The 22,041-nt window shown below is 36.6% G+C and overlaps 2 protein-coding genes across 8 annotated transcripts in view; both read right to left on the bottom strand.

Annotated features, from left to right (window-relative positions):
- Positions 1-232, bottom strand: part of LOC135205018 (uncharacterized) — a 10,146-nt gene extending 9,914 nt beyond the window's left edge. For 2 of the 4 annotated variants that reach the window (XM_064235265.1, XM_064235268.1), the window contains exon 1: positions 28-232. The gene's annotated coding sequence lies outside the window, so the exon portion shown is untranslated. The other 2 variants (XM_064235264.1, XM_064235267.1) reach the window with 1 other exon arrangement.
- Positions 233-3,115: 2,883 nt separating this feature from the next.
- LOC135205020 (uncharacterized) overlaps positions 3,116-22,041 on the bottom strand; it is a 56,734-nt gene continuing 37,808 nt past the window's right edge. For 2 of the 4 annotated variants that reach the window (XM_064235270.1, XM_064235272.1), the window contains exons 2-4: positions 8,385-8,479; positions 7,799-8,227; positions 3,116-7,188 (exon numbers count right to left, since the gene is read on the bottom strand). In XM_064235270.1, coding sequence (XP_064091340.1) covers positions 4,306-7,188; positions 7,799-8,104 — 3,189 coding nt within the window. In that variant the 5' untranslated portion in view covers positions 8,105-8,227; positions 8,385-8,479 and the 3' untranslated portion in view covers positions 3,116-4,305. Of the gene's footprint in view, positions 7,189-7,798; positions 8,228-8,384; positions 8,480-17,997; positions 18,038-22,041 lie in introns of all 4 variants that reach the window. The other 2 variants (XM_064235271.1, XM_064235269.1) reach the window with 2 other exon arrangements.

Here is a 22,041-nt window from a genome sequence, read left to right on the forward strand (position 1 = left end):
GAAACTAGAGAGACACCAAAACATCACCTTGTGGGACAACAACACCTTTGTTGTTCTCTTCGTTTTCAGGTGTTGTTTTTCGGCGTTTTTCACTCGTGAATGACTCGTTAATGGCTGAGAGTTTTTGTGAGTGAGGCACTGAGTCTATCGTCTTCAATCTAGACACCAACTAAGGCGGGAGAGTCGAGAGTGACTCGAGAGTCGAGATCATCTTTGGCAGTTTGGGGCCGACCGCACTGAGGCCATGTTTACTTTTACCTTTTTTAAAAACAATTAAACCTTAATTTAACGGTGATTTTCTCCTGTTTTTTTCTGCGCGAGCGTCAGCGCAATGTTTTTGTCATGTACTAAGTGCTTCATAATTTTTGAAACGAATAATATTTGCATTTTTACGAATTATTATTGGTCTTAAAAATCACGACATGGCAACTCTTCGGCTGCGATAAGATCGCAAACCGACTTGGGAATTTTTTTTATAGATTTTAATATTATTTTTCATTTAAAACTGTAATAATTTCTTCAGTTAGCTGTGAAAATGTGTAATTAATTACATCATCGCACAAACTATCACATGTGACGTACGTATGCACGGACAAACCTTAAATAAGCTTCTCGTTTGTATGGACAGTTATCGAGCATGAGGCAGCTAATCAGTGATTAATGTTTCCGTTATAGAATCAAGCAACAGCGTTATTCCCCCGCTTATTTACGTAGAGGGGCGATATTCCATTACTTTGCGTTAATTCTGCGTTACTCTTTTAGTTATTTAATTAAACCACATCACGATAAATAACTGTAGATATAGCGTTGGTCGACTCACTGAGTTGCCAGATGATGAATAAAGTTATATTTTTTCTGGAAAGGACTGATAATTTTTATTTTTGTTTTTTTTTGTGTTTACTTGTAATTATCGATTCTGGGACCAAATTATCGTCCGTGTTCTCATGTAAGTTATGTAGTCAGTGAGTTTCTTGTATTCTCACTCTCATTTTATTGAATATTATTTATTTTTTGGTACTCCTTTATTTTTGAGTTTTTCAAAAACTTTTTTCCTTTCTGTAATTATAATTTTTCTCTCGAAATTATCATAACTTTTTTCCCTTGCAATTATGATAACTTTTTCTCTTTTATTTATAATGATTTTTTCCTTACAATTGTTAAAACTTTTTCCTTTGTAATTAAAATATTTTTTTTGTGATTATAATTTTTTTTAATTATTATAACTATTTTCTGTTATTATTATAACTTTCTTCTTGTAAGATAACTTTATTCCTTGCAATTAATATAACTTTTTTGCCTTGCAATTTTTATAGCCTTTCCCTTGCAATTATTATAAATTTTTCCCTTGTAATTATAACTTTTACCTGGTTATTATCATTATTTACCTTCTACTTATTAAATCTGTTTATCATTGAAATTATCATAACTTTTTCCTTGCAATTATCATTACTTTTCCATTGTTATTGTTATAAAAATGTTTACCTTGTAATTATTATAAATTTTTCCTTGTAATTATTAGAAACTTTCTTATGAGAGAGGGAAAGTAAAAAGTTGATTTCTGTGATTTTTGAACTAACCTTGATCAGGGTTTTGAGTACAGAGTAATTCAGATAGATTTAAGTGCTGCTTTTAATTTAATAAATCACAATGCACTTATTTATAAGTTCAGAATCTTGGTGTTGGTGGGTATAATTTAGGATAACTTCGAGATTGCCTCACAGGTAGGCAGGCAGCAGTGAGTTGCTGCGGACGGGATCTTTAGCGAACCAAGACCTGTTGTGTCTGGAGTTCCACAGGGCAGTGTTCTTGACCACTGATATTTTTAGTGTACAAGTGACATGGATGTTGGCCTAGAGTTACAAGGATTTGGATGTCTCAAAGACTTGTTAGTCCATCCTAAGAGGAGTCATCGTGTGCTCACTTATCTCTAGGAGCAGGTTTTACTGTGCATTCACAGTGTCCTAATGATTTTGTCTAGCTTTCTTTTAAACTCTTCCATAATGTTGATGTTTACAACTTCTGGCGGTAGTTTATTCCATGTGTCACATATCTTGTATGTAAAGAAGTTCCCACAATGGGATGTGTTGTATCTCTTCAGTTCTAGTTGAAGACAAGATTGTTCAGTATGCCGATGATGCAACACTTGTGGGTGTAGTAAAGTCTCCTCTTTTGAGAAATGAAGCTGCCCTGAGCAGCTTCATTTCTTTGGGACATGGGGTATGAGGCTGAACTCCAGTAAAACGAAAACACTATTGATTGGCAGATCTCGTACAGATCTCCCACTCCATCTTCCCCTTCCAGGTGGATTGAACGAGTCTGAAGCTTTTAACTATTCCAGGTGTAACCTTTGACTCGCATCTAACTTTTGAGAAACATCTAAGGAAAGTTTCAGCAAATGCCACACGAAAGTTAGGTATGTTCGTAGGGCCTCACATATTTATAACAGTGATAAAGTCAGTGTAACCTGTTTTAGGTTATTTGTGGTTCTCCGGTGTGGATCTCTGTTCCTGCCAGAGATTTATCTCTCTTCAGATAAGAGTTGTTCGTGGTGGTAGGTTTCTTTTTCTACTAATAGTAGCAGTTATGACTTGAACCATCGACGGACGGTCTCTTGTTTGTCACTTGTTTCGTAAGTGGTATTTCAACAGAGATCTTTCACATTCACAGTTGATCCCACATAACCTTTATCTGCCGAGAACCAGATTCACTCAACAGCAGAAGCACCAATATGTGGTAAATGTGGATCACTGTCGAACTTCTCTGTTCCAGAGGTCCTTTTATTCCTCACACTTTTACACTGTGGAACAGCCTCCCAGAGGAGGAAGTCGTGCAATTGCAACTTCTGCAGAAGTTCAATCAAGATGCATTGCATTATTACGCTAATGCTATTCTCATTGTATTTTAATACATTTTAGATATTTAATTTTTCCTTATTTAATAAGTGGGATCTCTTCTTTCTGTGTTTTCCTGTTCTGCCTCTTCCTTTCTCCTAATGAACACCATAATATTCTGTGGAAGCTTGAATTTCAAGTCAGTGGCCCCTTTGGTGGCTTGTTGCTTATGAATAGGTTTCATCAACTGAATAATTAAAATAATGATAATAATAATACAGAGATTATTGTAAACCTTTTATCAAGATAGAAGAAAATTTACTTGTGGACATTTACACACTGTGAGAAAACAGTCAAAATAATATATATATACATTATATATATATATTGTAGCTTAGCTGTCATTATTTTATAGTTAATATTTGAGTTTTTAGTACATTTTTATGTTAGGTATGTAATTGTTGTTTTCTTTCGTACTGGTGGTTATCTAGGTGTATTATATTGGCTACGTTTGGGCGCTGTATATCTTATTGATTAACCTTATTCTGCAGCAAGGATGTTATAGTCTTCAATTTGTGTACTGCCCTTGGTTCAGTAAAAGCCAGGGGACCTCTCTGTCCCAAGGTAATCACAGTTATACCTGTATTTATTTATTGAGATCACGGCCTTTGACCCTCTGCTGACGTCTTTAGTGGAGCTTGTGGAAGCCTTCCAACACCATAGTTTGGGATCAATTTTCCCTGCCACCCAGAATAAGCCTCCAGGAGTTTGTTATTGTCCTCCAAGAGGAGACCTATAAAGTCGTTTGAGGAAGTGGTTAGGGATATTAGATTGTATTTGTTAGGGTATTCTTACTTTTCGCTTGCCTCCTCCTTTCTGGACCCTCTCCCCTTTTTGTATGTATGTGTTGATGACCTGTCTTTAATTGTGTAATTGTTTTCTTTTGCAAGAAGTTAAGAGTGAGTGCTTCTCATTAGTTACTGTATTATTGAGGTTCAGGTGTTATTTCTGTCTGAAACTTATGTATTAAAATTAAGTATTTTTTTATGGTATTTTCTTTGTCCCCTTGAATTGACTTTACGCTCTTATTGAAGTTGGATACTGTTCCACCTTTTGTGGACTTAGTATGGTGTTTTGGTGAATACTACTTGATAAAAGTTTAGTGTTTTGTGTGGTGGTCAAACCAGCCATCACAATATATATATATATATATATATATATATATATATATATATATATGTGTGTGTGTGTGTGTATATATTCATATCCTTCAACATTGCTGTAGTCTTTAGAACAGTCAACTCACTGTCAGGTACATCATTCATTACTTATGTCAAAAGGAACCCAGTGGAATATGCTGTTATGGAATACGCTTAGATTACTCTGTCTCACCCAGGGGTTGAACCCAAGTAAGTGTATGTGTGTTTGTGTGTGTCTGTGAGTGTGAACCACTAAGTGTAGCAGGAGGTAAAATTCAGCCCTGTGGGATACCATCCAAAACTAAGATGATGTTATCACCATCAGCTGCACCTTCAAACACAACGGTGCACGGAGTGTCGTCTGCTATGCCACATGCCATTCCCTCATAATCTTTCAATCGATTCTCAGCGTCACCTACAACCTTGAGTTTCAGTTTGGTCAGCTTGACAGAACTCTTGTGCAGAGCACCCCTCAATAACTCTCGTATGTCTTTAGTCCGCTCGCTCATCTCTGCGTCCTGAAAGCCGACAGACAGCGGTTTTTGCCACCCGTAGGCTTTGAACACCTCGCTGAGGGGGCCCAGCATTTCTGCAGAGGCGCAGTAGACCCACAAGTCAAGTTTTGCACTCCTTGGGATAGGTGATGCAGTGCAACAGTGTGCAAAGTTTCTGAGATCTTCAGTGCTTTCTATCATTACACTCAGTTGGATAGCTGCTTCTTTCTCTTGGGAGCATTTTAAGACGCTAATTAAGTCACTTTTGTTTTTGTCTTGCAACTTTCCATTAAATGTTAGGGTTATTGTGTCCGTCTTTACGAGGTGACCTAAACATTGCTCCATATCTGCAGAGAGAGCAAAATTACACATTATACTAACAGGAGTTGTTGGTGAGACTTCCATCATCGTGGACAGCATTTGGCCTAAACCATCTGGCAGAGACTCTTCACGATTAAGCCATAGTTTACATTTGTGTGGACTGAACTTTGTTTTCCTTAGCAAGAACTCTACCGCTTCAAGAACCTCAGTGTCGTAAGAATTTGGTGATAAAAACTCGATGCCGTTCCATTCAAAGATGACGTTCCATTCAAAGACTTCTCGAAGAAGCTTACAGACAGCTGGGTGCTCATGACATTCCCTGAGAAATGTAGCCCACTGAACCCATGCTGTGGTAGATGTCGCTTGTCGATACACTATGACGATTTTCCTCAAGTAATCAAGATTGATGTCGCCTTTTGAGGTTTCCATTGCAGCCAAAAACTGTAATGTGTTTTGCTTATCGACTTTTTCAGCGTCAGTCTCAAAGCTGTATTGGGATTCATCATAATGATCTACTTTTAATTCTTCCGTGTGTGATACCAACCTCTCACATTGACTTTTATATTCACCCACAAAATAGTTTCCAGGAGGACCTTTTGGATTCTCATTTAAGTACACAGCAGCAAGGTATCCCTGGAAAAGTTTGTGGAAAAATTCCCACTCATATTGTATCTTGAACTTCTTTTTTATTTTGATGCACTTCATAAAACAGGACAGAGCATCTATCGGGTCTATGTTGTTGTTTTCTGCCTCTTGGATGAGCTCGTCTGTTCGATTCTCATCTAGCACCTGCATGCTGTTTTTGAGCATCTCCCAAGCCACTTTACTGAGGGCCTTGAGCCACTTCTGACACGTGCGTTCGACCAGGCTGATGTGTCGCGACTCTCCAAGCCTCCGCTGAGTCCTCTCAGCAAGTTGCTTGATTTTCAACTCTGTGATTTCCTGGTGAATGCGCATCGCCGTTGTCATCTGATACAAGGGCGTTTCGTCATTGAGCCACAATGACACCAGCATCGTCATTGTCAGTGGCAGGCACAGTGAGGTATACATATGGTGCTCTAGTTCTTGGAGTCTCTCATACAGCCTATTGCGAGTGCTTTCATAATCACTTACATTCGCCTTGACTGTTGCCAGCAGTTTACCAAGGTACTCCCTGCGCTGATTACTGTCAAAACCTTTTGCAAAGAAAATACAAGTATTCTTCTTGTTGGATGACATTAAGGTCTTGGCATCCTCGGTAAATTCCGGTCTGCAGGTTATGATTTTCCTGTTCTTAGGAAATTTCTTAGCCAGTTCTCTGACGATAGTCCTCACATTTGAGCCTGCCTCGTCGAGACCATCGATGATGAAGAGAATGCAACATTTCTGAAGGGCCGGTATCACATCTTCCTGCCGGATAGTGCTGCACGTGTTGGACAGCAGTTCCTCAATCAAGTATTCTCGCAGAGATTTTGAGTTGACCGTGTGGCACTGTATGAATATTATGATCTCAACATCTGGCAAATTTATGTATTCTCCCTTAACAGAGGCCCATTTATCAAGAATGTATTTACAGACGTGACTTTTCCCAACGCCTGCGATCCCTTCGATGATCATGACCTGCGGAAGAGTGTTGTTCTCAATGCGATAAGATAAGATATCCTCCACTGACATAACATAGTTATTCATGTCTTTGATGGTTACGTTCGTAAAGATTTCTGACTCGTGAAGGCCGTTGTTTTCCTCTGCCGCTGGAACCTGAATCCACTGCACTAGAGCTGATGACCACAAATCGAGATAGTGCGGAAACAACTCATCCTGAGAGTTGACTACCAGCTTGTTCACGATATCCTGGCGCAGGTCTTCCAGTTCCTTCTGATAAGACTTTAGAGAGTATTTCGAAGTCGAGCTGAGAATCTCGTCTAATTTGATTCTGGCGATTTTCACATCCTGCGAGAGGTCAATGTTTTTCCACTGGCTGACCTTGCACAGTATGTTCTCCAGTAGTGTCTTCAACTTCAATGAGCGCTCTTGAAGTTCTTCGTCGCTCAACGTGACGGCTTCGTGCGCCAGGAAGTTTCTCTCGCGCTTGATGCAGTACAACATGTGCTCAAGCTCCTCATCAACTCCGCTTGCCGTTGGTTCCATCCACTTCTTATCAGAAGCAGGTGCAAGACCACAAACCCACTGGAGTAGTTTGTACAGAAATGTAATGTCAAAGGTTTGCCAGTCGGTTCCTGCCTCCAAGGTATTTCTCTCATGTAGAGTAAAGATTTTTCTGTATCGTGTGTTGGAGAAACCTAGAACATGACTGCAGTAATCTTTAACACTTTGCCCTCCTCCACTGTATAGTGCAGTGCAAACCTGCAGGAAATAAAAAGATAAACAGCTTAACAAGAATCCTTTTCAAACAAACTTTTTATATATTTTACACTAACTATGGTTGCTATAGTTTATTTTGTTATAAATCAAGTACTTTTCTATTCTGTAGTTGTGGATGAGTTATTATATGAATATACCAGATGTGTTGTGTATTAAAAATGGCATAAGAGGGATCTTTGCTTGCAGTCTGTTGCATTTCATAGAAATCTGGTATGACATAAACCACAGACTTATTGTTAATAGCTTTGAAAGAGCGATGGAAAAAGTGACTGTCCTGTCAGCAGTGCTTGCATTCACTTTGTACCAGTGCATTTTCAAATTTGTAAATAAAGAAACTCAGATGATATAGTATAGAGAAACTCATGCACAATACACTATGTTATTTGTAGCATTAATACATAACGGAGTGTTATGATTTGTAGTCTTTGAATTATGCAGATGCTCCAGCTGTGCAAGTTAAGATGTTGCCCTGAGCACACAGAATTCAAAACTATCACCATACAACCTAGTAACTGTGTAAATGGTTAGTGGCGATCAATTGAAAACCATCATGCTTGCAAACAAAGGAATATAAAAGTGTAAAACAGCTTACTTTGGCCAGGATGGTAGTTGTGGGTCCTTTAGGTCGAAGCATAATGAAATACTTGAGCAAGTTCTCATCTTCCCTGGAGACTTCATCCTCCGGCAAGGGTCCAGGTGGTGTGTCGCTGAATATTGTGGCTGCAGAGGGTTGGATGAATTCTTCAACATCATCGCCCGGCATGTCTACCTCCTGAGACGTTGGCAGACACGCCGATGTCTGGGCAGCCCCAGATGTCCCTGGAGCATTGCTAGGAGAATCCGTGTTTGTGTCTGGAGGTACTGCAGCACTTTCTGCATTCGGGAGAGGCTCAGACATCCCAAAAACTCCTCTAGTTGATTGGTTGGTGATAACTGTGGTCTCCGGACCTTCTGTTGTGTCTTCAAGATGAAGTTCTGACTTCCTTAGTTAGCATTGGGTTTCATGCATGGGCAGTTGGCACTGCAAGGCAGAATAAGAAGTCTGTAGGGGGCATTTTTCAAGGTTCAGTATGTTACATAGGGTCTTGGAGTAAACTTTGATATCGGCATTTCATACAATTCCCATAAGATTTTAAATACTTAAGGTTCTAGTAAGGAAGACAAATTTGTTAAGCTACCTTTCCAGCTGAGTTTCGGTTGTAAAAAAAAAACTTTTTGGGGTGTCACCCAAACCCTAATAGCTCCATGTTGGTTGTTCCCATCAATGTCATCCCTGTAAACAAAGGCATTTCTGGTAAAGAAAATTGGAATTAAATACATATACATTATATATACTACATACATATATGTATGTAGTATATATAATGGTGAAAAATAAGAGAACAGGGTGTAGGTCCTGACTTTATTTCCAAGCCATTGGTGAAGGACTGATACATAGTATTAGAATTCACAAATATATATACTACAGACAGTACTGACGAACATACACACAGGGCAGGTGTCAAGGAAGGAGTGGCTCTCAAAACTCATTTGGCTAAAATTCACAATATACTCTCAATGGACACTACCGATAAGGTAAACGTGCCCACCGAAGGAGACTACAAATCCACACCTGCCAGGTGTCAGGGAGGCGGGGTTGGAAATCTCATTAGCACTGCTGCCCCCTTGCTGTGTTTACAAAATATGGTAATCGTATCACCATATATCACTGCTGCCTACCTGAAAATGTGAACAATTTCCAAGTGCCTTTTGATATCAGAGGATCAAGTTTATACGTCCCTTGACTGATATTCGTATTATGGTTGTAACTTTCAATGACATTCCTTTCCAGTGCATCATTAGATTACACAATCCTTTTTGCCCCTTCCCAGTCAGTAGCAGGACTGTTCTCACTAACATCTACAAAAATACCACTATTTCCCTGTGCGTATCACACACATTTTTTGTTTTTCTATTATCTTTTCCAGTGCTTTACCCGTTTTGCCAATATGAAAGTTATCACAAGACTTACATGGAATTTTATTTACACATCCTTTTGTATCATCGGGAGAGTTCTTGATAAGTAGATGTCTCACAGTTATATTGTAAGTCTTGTGACAACTTATATTGGCCAAATGGGTAAAGCACTAGAAAAGAGAATACAACAACAAAAAATGTGGGAGATACGCACAGGGAAACTGGTATTTTTGTACATGTTTGTGAGAACAATCATGCTATTAACTAGGAAGGGGCAAAAAGGATTGTGTATTCTAATAATGCACTGGAAAGGAATATCATTGAATCTAGATTTACATAGGAAAGTTACAACCATAATACGAACATCAGTCATGGGATGTATAAACTTGATCCTTTAATATCAAAAGAAATTAGTAAATTGTTTAAATCTTAAAGTAGGCACTAGAGATGTGCGGAAATAGGATTACCATATTTGTAAATACAGTAAGGGGGTAGCACTGCTAATAAGATATCCAACCCCACCTCCCTGACACCTTTCAGATGTGGATTTGTAGTCTTCTATGGCGGGATCGTTTATCGGTATGGTCCCCTGAGAGTATATAGCGAATTTTAGCCAAATGAGTTTTGAAATCCACGCCTACCTTGACGCCTTTTGGTGGAACTATAGTCTCAAACGGTTGTGTGTATGTTCGTCAGTACTGTCTGTAGTATATATATTTGTGAATTTTAATAATATGTATCAGTCCTTCGTCAATGGCTCGGAAATAAAGTCGAAACTGATCAAGACTTACATCCCGTCTCTTATTTTATACCTGTGGATATGTGTCATAAATGAATCACTCAATAAAGTATTTATTTATATATCTATATATATATACATACATATAGAGATATATAAATAAATATATATACTGAATTTTTACATGTCATTTTCCTGTGGTATTCACTTAAATACTGAAGTCATGTGCATCTACAGTGATTTTTCAAACATACGTATGGATCTGTATATTAATAATATATATATATATATATAATATATATATATATATATATATATATATATATATATGTATATATATATATATATATATATATATATATATATATATATATATATATATATATATCCTTAAATCTGCAGTAGAAAGGTGAGTGAAACTAGGGATTAGGAACAAGTACTTTTTCTACATTCTCAAGTTCACGCTGAATCAAAGAGGTCAAGAGACTTATTTATAATAAGGGAGGGCGGGGTTACAGTTTGTTAAACCTTGGCAGAATGTTCTTTGAGCAAAAAAGACGTGGAAAGAGGACCAAGAGATAATCCAGGGTGGAGATTTATATTCCTCGTTGACGTGGCTTCAATAAAAATGGACTCCAGCAGATTCTTTTTCCTTGGGTCTTTGATCGTTTGGATTATTATCGATGCCTTATTCCAGTTAATGGCATGGCCTGTCTTAAGCCAATTTGTGTGTGCACTTATAAATACATATACATTTATAAATATGCATACATATGTATATGTCAAGCTTTTATTTGCATAGATGGAAATGTATTAGGCGCTTGTTACCTAACACTTTGGCTAGACTGGTATCTAGTAAAAAGAATTATAAAAATTATTATTAACAATAAATAGAATAACTTATAATAATAATAGATGACACATAGGTTGGAATGTGGGTACACTCTTGAAATTATCTACTATGAGATTCAGGGCCTCTGTAACACGGTTTTGTGGAATTTGCTCCTAATCAAAGCATCGGATGTAGCTGAAAGTTGACATATGTATATTTTACAACCACACACAAATTTTGTCAGCAAAATCAACAACCTAAACCCGATAGTTTTAATTTTTATAGAGTAAAAATTATCTAGCCGACGCCATGGCCAATGATTACAAGCCAAGAGTCGAAAAACATTCATTACGTAAGCAAGGTAAACACCGTTTTACGAAATGTTGCCCCGCCCATCCAACAGACAGAAACTTCATTCATCTTGTTCCATCGGCTCTGAAACCCATAGCAGTCCAGAATGGCTAACAGGATTTGGAATTTTCCCCGTGGTTGCAAAACTGCATTTGTCTTACGACTTGTAACTTTATACAGTCAAGAGAAAGCCCGTGGCCATACTTACTATAGCCTGAATAGGTAATTAGTCAGTTTATAGTTTAAATCCAATGTTTATGGTCTGATTTGTACTTAGCGTAACGTGATTATAATACTTGCAATGTCATTCAGGATTTTGAACATTTCCATTAACTATTCACTATGCCACCAAGAGAGAGAGAAAGAGAGAGATTGTATGTAATCAGCCTTTATATAACTATTTAAAAAAAAAAAGATATTTATCCAAAGTAAATACAAGCTTATATGTGCTAAAATCTCCAGCAGACCAACAGATCATCTGATATTTTTTTTTCTTCTTCTTTAGGCCGTACGACGTGTTGGATATAAAGACTTTATGAATGGCGGAACGATACATAGATGCGGGTGGGGTGCTAGCATAGCAATACTACTGTAGAAATAGCAGTAATATACATGAATTAAACGTTTAGGCCAACTGCTGGGATCCTTGAGGATCATTTAGCATTTCTTACAACTGCTCGAGAAATGAGTTTTTATAGCCAAAAGTTAAATTTTCTAATCCAACAATACCCATGATAGCCTTCAGTGTTATCCGGAATTATAATGAGGCCAAAGTGGGTGGAGCCTCGTGAAGTCATCATTCTGACGATAATTATTGGTGAAGGTTTAAAGCCAAAATACGGTACCGGCTATTTTTTTTTTTTAGTAAATAGGTAGATAGCCAATAAATAAAAATTCCTTGACATTGGAAATAGCAGTTATCAAATCAAGCTTGTCTACTAAGTTTTTGAAAATTACCAACTATTCCCTACATCTTGTCAATCTGATTGTGACCTATGAAGTAGACTGTAATTTCTTAGGACACTTATTTTGGGAGTTAGACTAATAATCGAAGTGTTTTTCTATTTATTAACATATTTTGTTAGTTTGTTCATTATGACAATAATCAGTGGAGAGGATTCAGAGTTCATAAAGGTGTACTGCTTTGCTTGTATTTAAATTTGTATGTCATTGTTGCCAGAGGTATAGACTTCTTTACGTATAGCCAATCATCCATCGAGAAAGAGGAAGAAATGCTGTCATAAGTTACGTAACAAGCGCGTTCGAAACCTTTTCTCTGAGTAAGTTGGCCCGTCTTCTAAAAAAGTCACTTTTACATTATAAGTACCAAATTTATTCAACCTACGTGATGCAGAATACAGTCAAAATTTATGTGTAGATATAATATGTATTCTGAATAAGCGTTACATTTATGAAATGCATAGATGAAAAGTTATTGGGAAAAAACCGTGTTACAGAGGCCCTGAATCTCATAGTAGATGGCTGAAAATGGTAAGTAGTGGTTTAGAATGTGGGTACATTCTTGAAATTGTCTAGATGGCTGAAGATGGTAGATCCATGATGACAGATCTTGCACCAGGTAAGTAAAATGGTACATCCAACAGGTCATATAAGTTAAGACAAGATGTCAAACAGACAAGACACCATAAGGCAAGATAATGTCAAGCAAGGCAAGGCAAAGTAAGGTAGAGTGTCTGCAAAATAAATACACAAACAATAGCTTAGAACAAAAGGTCACTGTTAACATATCACTATTAAACCATAATAGCTTTACATAATAATTATTTACATAGAACATAAGGTGTACAACAAAGAGCAAATAACTTCTTACCATGTGAAAGGTTGCGAGGTTCGTAAGGTAATGGCTATCACTTGGAAAGTAAATCAAAAGTAAACAATAAGTAATACCAAGGACACTAAAATAACGAACAGAACAACCAACGCCATCTATTAAAGCGAATGCAAACAACACCCAAGGATGATAGAATGGACAACCAATGCCATCTATTGGATGAAAATACAACCAACACTCAGATTCTAGTTTTAAGAAAGGAAATACCTGACAAACCCCCATACCAAGAAAAACTAGAATCTCTAAATGAAACTAAAATATTCAAAATATTATATACATCGGCTAAGCATGTCGGAACAGATATTATCCGACCCCTTGATATACTCAACCAGGAAATTATAAGGTTGCAGGCTAAGAGCCCATCGCATTAAATGATCATTCTTATTCCTCATGGAATTTAGATAAGTTAATGGAAGATGATCTGTTTGCAGGATGAATTCTTTCCCATACAGATATTCCTTAAATTTTAAAATAGACCATACAATAGCGTAACACACTTTATCAATTGTAGAGTAACGTCTTTCTGCATCTGAAAATTTCTTTCCAGCATATGACTCAGGCATAAGAACATTATCACTTTCTTGCAATAAAACTGCACCAATACCATCCATGGATGCATCTGTTCGGAGATAGGTCTTATTAAAATCTGACAATAACAAAATAGGAGATTTAGTTAGAGAAGCTTTCAAATTATTGAAACTTTTAATTTGTTCATCAGTCCATTTCAGAATATTGCAACTCCCTTTCTTAAGCATAGTTGTTAATAGTGCAGAAAGAACAGAGAAATGTGGAATGAACTTATTATAAAATCCTACAACTCCAACAAAAGATCTTAATTGTTTCTTTTTTTCTGGAAGGGGAAGATTTACTATATCGGCAATTCTATTATCAAGAGGTGTTAAAGAATTGTTACCAAGAGAATATCCTAAATACTTAATTTTCTTATAAGCAAAGAAGCATTTCTTAGGGCCAACTGTTAATCCATGTTCTCTTAATCTTAACAAAACATTTTTAAGATGAACTATATGATCTGACCAATTATTACTATAAATAAGAACATTATCAAAATAACATGTAGTATTTTCCAAACCAGCCAAGACTTTTCTCATAAGTCTAATAAAAGTTGAACAAACTGTGCTAAGTCCAAACGGCATCTTCTTGAATTGCATCAAACCATGCTTTGTTGCAAATGCAGTATACTTTTTGCTTTCTAAAGTTAAGGGTACCTGCCAGTATCCTTTTGACAAATCAAGTTCTGTAAAATAGACTTTATTAGCAAGCTTATGTAAAGATTCATTCATACGTGGTATGGGTTCGGCGTCAAATACGGTTATTCCATTAAGACTTCGAAAGTCAACACACAATCTCAAAGATCCATCTTGCTTCTTAACGAAGACAACTGGGGAACAATATGGAGAATTAGATTGTTCAATTATATCCAATGAGAGCATTTGATCAACCTGATTGTTAAATTCATCAGTTAAATTAATTGGATCAGTATAAGGTTTAGCACGAACTGGAATATTAGAAGTCAATTTAATATCATGTTCCATATATCTAGCAACTCCAGGTCTATCACTAATTACATCATGAAACTTATCCAAAACATTAACTAGTTCATCAGTTTGAGAATTTGTAAGATCTTTACTTATTTGATAACTGGTTTTATCAACCTCCAGATATTCTATGTCACATAGATCTGAAACAGGTTATCCAACATTAACAACCTCAAAGTTAACATTACCAAACAAACCATTTGAAGTTTTGGCCTCTTCTACTGCTTTTTGAATAACGTTTACAATCTTCCTTCTAAAGTACTTCTTCAACATATTGGCATGATACAGTTTAAGATTATTTCCTACTTTTACAAAATAGTCAACTCCATTACTATGGCAACGATTAATCACATAAGGTCCTTTCCACTGCATTAGAAATTTGTTTGTATTATTTGGCAACATAATTAGAACTTCATCTCCCTCCACAAACTTCCTTGGCTTTGCTTTACGATCAAAATACTCTTTATATTTACGTGAATTTATTTCAGCATTACTAACTGCAATCTGGGCCATCTCTTGCAATCGAGAACGCAGATCTAAAACATACTGGCAAGTAGTTTTGATTTCATCATCAGCATTGTTACCAGCAACCAATGCATGAAGGATTGTTAAAGGGCCACGGACACTACGTCCACACAAAAGTTCAAATGGGCTAAACTTTAGAGTATCGTTGGGAATTTCACGATAAGCGAAAAGAACAGGAATATACCGGTCCATTCTGTTGGATGATCACTACAAACTTTAACATATTTTTAAGTACACCATTCATCCGTTCTACAGTTCCATTACATGCAGCATGATATGGGCTTGTGAATAAAGCTCTAACTTATAATAATCTATGTATTTCTGCCATGAGATCTGACTCAAACGGAGTTCCCCTGTCGCTTAGTATTTCTTTTGGTACCCCAACTCTACAAAATACTTCTACTAAACTTTCAGCTATAGTAACAGTACCAATATTTCTGAGAGGTACAGCTTCAGGGTAGCGTGTAGCTAAATCAATTATTGTAAGAATATACTTGTGACCACGACTTGAGGCTGGAACAATCGGTCCCACAATATCAATAGCCACTCCACTGAATGGTTCAGAAACTATAGGCATTATACACAAAGACACTTTCTTTACTCTTTTCCCAAATTTCTGACACTTATGACAAGACTTACAATATCTATCAATCTCTGCACTAGCCCTCGGCCAATAGAATTTACCAAGCACTTTGTCAATAGTTTTCCTAGAAGAAAAATTACCAGAAATAAGAGATTCATGTGCAAGTTTCATAACTACCTCTCTATACTTGAGAGGAACTACAATTTGCATTTTACCAACATCTAACTGATTTTTACTTTGCACATATTTACGATAAATCACGTGATTATTTACTACATACTCAACTCTCCCTTTGCAAGTTATTTCTTCCTCCTCCTTCAAGCTTTCCCTAATTTACATCAGAGAATCACATGTCCACTTTATTACTAAAATCTACTGGATGTACTTGAACATCAGACAAAGGTTTTAATATAGTTTTCCTAAGACTCTGTTCTCTTGTAACCACATTAACATTTAACTTATTTACATCTAATTCGTTATCTGGCACAGGTATTTTATTCAACAATTCTATTCCTGCCTGTATGTGATGTTTCAATCCAGGTATTAACCCAACAGTTACATCAGAACATTTAATTGGTGCTACGATAGCATTTACTCTACCGAAAAAGAATTTACTTCTAATGTAACATCTAATTTTGGGCAGATATATTGGAACACCCATGAAATTATACACCTTCACAGTTTTAGCCTTACTGAGATAAGGTGTTGGAATCAAAGTTTCGTTAAGAACAACAGTATTACACCCAGTATCAAACAAGACCTCTACTGTTTTGTTAAAAACTATTCCTTTCTCATCCACAAAAGCATTCTTGGGTTTTCTTCACTAGCTAGAGCGATACTGATCTTAGGAATATTTTTATTAGAAGATTTAGACCGAGCAAAATTAATAGGATTATTTGGACAAATGGGTTTAATATGCCAAATTTCTTTACATAGGTGGCACTGCAATGTTTTAAGATTATCAACATCTACTTTATTAGATTTAGGTTGCATTCCTAACTTTAAACATTTATCAGACTTAAATTTAGAATTTCTACATTTATTAATTCCGTGTGCAATCAGATACCTATCAGCAGCTAACGCCATTTCATGAGAATTTTTACAAACCCTTTCTAAAAGAAATGTTCGCAAATAACTTGAACCATTAGCCAACAATTGATCCATAATCATAAAATCACAGACATCACCATAAGATTTATTAACATCAGCTAATTGCAACCACTTATCAAAATTCTGTCTTAGTCTATATGAATACTGCACAAAGCTTTCATTATTAGTTTCAATAAATCCCTCTCTAAATTTCTTTCGATATACCTGAGGATTGACCTGAAACGCTTTCAATAAGGCTGCCTTTAATTCCTGATAATTACTTGCAATAGCAGGGTCAAGTCCACAGTACACTTTCAAAGCTCGTCCCCTTAATAATGTGCCTAACATAATACCATAGTCTTCTTGATCCCATTTATGAAACACAGCTCATTTCTCAAATTTATTCATGTACATATCAATTTAATCAGTTTTCTCATCAAAAGGGGGAATTTTTGGCAAAGATATTACATTCTCGCTACCTACACCACCTATAGCACCACTATTTCTCAACTCTGCTTTGGCTAACTCATGTTTCCTGTCTTCTCCTCCCTTTCTCTCTAAAGACATTCCAATTTAAATATCCTATCTTTCTCCTCTTCTGCCAACTCTAACCGCAACCTTTTCTCCTCTCTTTCAGCCACTCTATCCTCTCTAGCCTGTTGCTTTGCTATAAATTCCTCAGCTTCAGCAGTTTTCATACCAAGCTTAATAGCCTTATCCATCAAATCACTAAGATCCATAATAATGATAGGTAAGCATACAGTTAATAAAATAAACAACAACACTCCATAAGTATTAGCAAACATTAAATTATGAAATATGGCTAATCATGAACTCAACTTTAAAAGTAGTACTTCAATGATTACCAATGTCTATTATGGGTTTTCCACCATCAATGACAAAAATTTCCATGCCAAAAAAAACTAGCATAAGGAAAATGAATATACAATAGGAATATTCAAGGATGAGAAAACAATCGGAACTTAAAGGAACATTAAACTAGCATTACCCCTAACAAGCCCTACAATCATTAAGACTGAATTAGCTAGAATTAATAGGATAACGATACATTTTCTAATTATCTTCCCGACCTCAACCTTTTCCTAGAACGTAATAGGACTACACGAACAAATACAATTTTATATTGCACCACAACGAGACTTTATTCCACTTTAAATAAAGCTCTTTCACACGACAGCTCGCCAGACAAAAGAAACAACATAGACAGAACTTTACCTTAACTCCAGTGATATTACTTCCAGTGATAGGCCACAAACCTTGCAGAACACTTAAATGAAATTCACCAACCTTCACAGGTAACGAAGTTCACATAGTTGTCAGCAGTAAACTGTAAATATAAATTATACATAAGTTAAACAGTCTCGCAACTCTGCAAATAATCCTACTCACTGCGCCAATTGTCAAGCTTTTATTTGCATAGATGGAAATGTATTAGGCGCTTGTTACCTAACACTTTGGCTAGACTGGTATCAAGTAAAAAGAATTATAAAAATTATTAATTTATTAACAATAAATAGAATAACTTATAATAATAATAGATGACACGTAGGTTGGAATGTGGGTACACTCTTGAAATTATCTAGATGGCTGAAGATGGTACGTAGTGGTTTAGAATGTGGGTACATTCTTGAAATTGTCTAGATGGCTGAAGATGGTAGATCCATGATGACAGATCTTGCACCAGATAAGTAAAATGGTACAACCAACAGGTCATATAAGTTAAGACAATATGTCAAACAGACAAGACACCATAAGGCAAAACAATGTCAAGCAAGGCAAGGCAAAGTAAGGTAGAGTGTCTGCAAAATAAATACACAAACAATAGCTTAGAACAAAAGGTCACTGTTAACATATCACTATTAAACCATAATAGCTTTACATAATAATTATTTACTTAGAACATAAGGTGTACAAAAAGGAGCAAATAACTTCTTACCATGTGAAAGGTTGCAAGGTTCGTAAGGTAGTGGCTATCACTTGGAAAGTAAATCAAAAGTAAACAATAAGTAATATCAAGGACACTAAAATAACGAACAGAACAACCAACGCCATCTATTAAAGCGAATGCAAACAACAACCGAGGATGATAGAATGGACAACCAACGCCATCTATTGGATGAAAATACAACCAACACTCAGATTCTAGTTTTAAGAAAGGAAATACCTGACAGTACATATAGCTACATATACATGCTGGTATGTGCATTTACATAAATATTCATATATTTATTACATAATATTGTACATGTACATATTTACATAATAGGTGGGTGTATGTATGTATCTATATGCACATGTACACCCAGTTACAAAAGTGGTGTCACCCTGCCAGGCCTGGCTAGGTGAGATCATGCCCTTCTTGCCCTGAAAGTGGCCCACGTTCAAACAACCAGTACATAGTTAGAATGGTTCAAAAGGGAGGAGGAGGGAAATTACGGTAATCACAAAGAAATGCAATATTGGATGAAATATATATGGACCGAAAGAGAGATAGAGAGAGCGAGCTTTTTATTCATGTTTAGTTATTAATCTGACTGATATACTTGAAACCTTCTACTTTAAGAAACAAGTTAACATATATTTTTTGGAAAATAATTATTATGAAATCTTATTACATCATATTGTTTTTAATTCGTTATCACATTTTCCAAATAAAAATGCCTTAAACAAAGTTGGAACTGACTATTCATATTAATATTATTCAGACGAAAATATCCTTTTTTATTATCCTATAAGCAGCGGTATTTCTCTCTCTCTCTCTCTCTTCTGTCCTCCGTCTTATATCACCTGGATTGACTATTTAAATAATAGTAGATCTTTGATATGTTATTTGGATTTGGCCAAGGCTCACAAAACCGTAAATGGCTACTCTACCAACTTTTGCTAGGCTGTATCTATTTTTGCCCTAGATTGACTGGACTATAATTACCTGTATTACCAATAATATATGAATCTGGTCACAAAGATGTTACACACCAGGTTTTGTAGCCGATGGTTGTATAAGTCATCAAAGCATCAATTTTGCAAGGATATTTTATCAATTAATCTATGCTAAGAACACATCACTGGATATGCTAATCTAGTACTACAGGATTTGTATTTATGGCATAACTTAGTTAGAGTTACCAGTATTTGAGTGTGATGGGCCACTTGGCTCCACCCCTCACAATCATCTAGGCTACTTATAGAAAGTATTTTAATTTGCTATATTTCTTATATTACAGAATATTTATTATATTATTACCGAAACTCTTTGTGAAAATAAATTATGTGAAATCAAATGCAGTGAAATGTGTGCATCTGTGCATTAATATAATGATGGTGGGGTATAATTTATGTAGGTGTTGCAAAGCTGTACACTATAACTTATTTAGTCTCAAATTATTTGGGAACATTCTTTAGACCTGGTCAGATTGGTCACGTCTTAGCTAATCATCCTCCAACTGCCGACGCCCCCCTCCCGCCACCCCTGCCCTCCGGCTCACACTTGCTCACTCACTACGCCTCTATTCGTGGCTTCAGCGGTAACATCCAACACACCTTGTTGGTGTTCCCCCTCCAAGCTATTCAAGAAACCCCCCACTTTCGATATCTCCTGTTCATTAGTCTTTTATATAGAAATGCTTTTATTTTTTGTAATGAAAAATTGTAAACATTTGGATAATAAATGGCGTATGAAATACTGTCATCCGAGCATTATTTTACCTTCCAAAAAACATCCATCAGAACAATCTCATAATAACTGTAAGACATTGAAATCCCGAACATGAGGTATATGCTCAACAGAGTTGCCTTTGTTTGCTGCCGCCATCCCTACAAACGTTGCCATAAATAAGTATATAATACATAGATTATAGTGCACAACATTATTTTAGAACAGTTATTCCAAACGTATAGATAAACACAATGACTTCGACTAACACTTACCTAAGTGTAAATAATCGTAATTACCAAATAAACCTCCACAGAGCCTGCGAACACTATGTGCCAGTCGTGATGACGACTTAGAATCATTAACCCTTAAACGCCGACTGGACGTATTTTACGTCAACATTTTTTGTCTCTCGGGTGCCGACTGGACGTATTTTACGTCGACATATAAAAGTTTTTTTTTAAATTCGCGGAAAAATACTTTTAGGCCTACCAGCCTAAAACTTTTGAATCACACGCCTTGGGGGATGCTGGGAGTTCACGGATCGAGGTGTTGTTTTGTTTAGAAGCGTGACCCAAGTGCGCATGCGCGAAATGCTTGTCCCAATCGAGTTTTCCTGAACTTGTGAGACTTTGAATATTTGTGGAGGTACAGGACATACATAGAGATGTCTCAACAACGTGTGTTTTACCCGTCGGAAGGGATCGTGTAAGGCGTATCTTGGACTTGGATGCTGGCGAAGGACCAAGCACCCAACATGACCTGGCGCCTCAATGCCGTTCTGTGCGACTACGTGTGGATGAAAGTGGTTTAGGATCACAACGTGTGTCTTGTGTGCCTTTAGTAACCCCTAAGAAGCATTAGGGCGTCCTTAGGGGCATTCGTAGGAATTTGGGAGGCCTCCAACCAAGGGACATAGAAGAGTATTTATCAGAGCTTGATCGGGAATATATCGCAAGTCCTCATTTTGATGGCGGATGGTCATCGAGTGATGTGGACATCAGTCCCGATGTCAGTGATAACGAATATATGCCCCCAATGTCCGTTCGAGGCTCAAATCCCGAAAGTGAGCTCGAATTTAGTGGTTTCGGTGCATATGAGGGGGAATCTGAGGATGGGGATATGGAGTCTAGTTTTATAGCGGATGACAATACTGAAAGCGAAGGCCTAAGTGAGGGTGATGGGCCAATGGGGGGGGGGGGGGGGTTAGTGTGCGCACGCAGTTTATAGATTCATATATGAAAATGTGGGCAAAAATATGCAGAATACAACAAAAAATATTTGAAGGTTGTAGCATTTTTCATTTTTGAAATATTTGCATAAAAATTACGATAAATAGGAAAAAAACTACGTTTGGTCAACTTTGACTCAACCGAAATGGTCGAAAAACGCATTTGTAACATAAAACCCTTACGGTCTAGTAATATTCAATCATTTATCTTCACTTTAAAACAAATTGGAAGTCTCTAGAACAATATTTAGATTTATGGTGAATTTTTGAAAAAAACTATTTTCTTCCCTCCGTGGGCAGATTCTCGGCCACAAACCTCCCAAATGCGTAGGTCGCATTCTCCTAATATTTGTGCCTTTTAATATAAGGCGTTTTATAGAGTTTCATATATGAAAATGTGCGCAAAAAACATGCAGAATACAACAAGAAATATTTGAAGGTTGTAGCA

Source organism: Macrobrachium nipponense, chromosome 48 (assembly GCF_015104395.2).
Source record: "Macrobrachium nipponense isolate FS-2020 chromosome 48, ASM1510439v2, whole genome shotgun sequence".
NCBI classification, from domain to species: Eukaryota; Metazoa; Arthropoda; class Malacostraca; order Decapoda; family Palaemonidae; genus Macrobrachium; species Macrobrachium nipponense.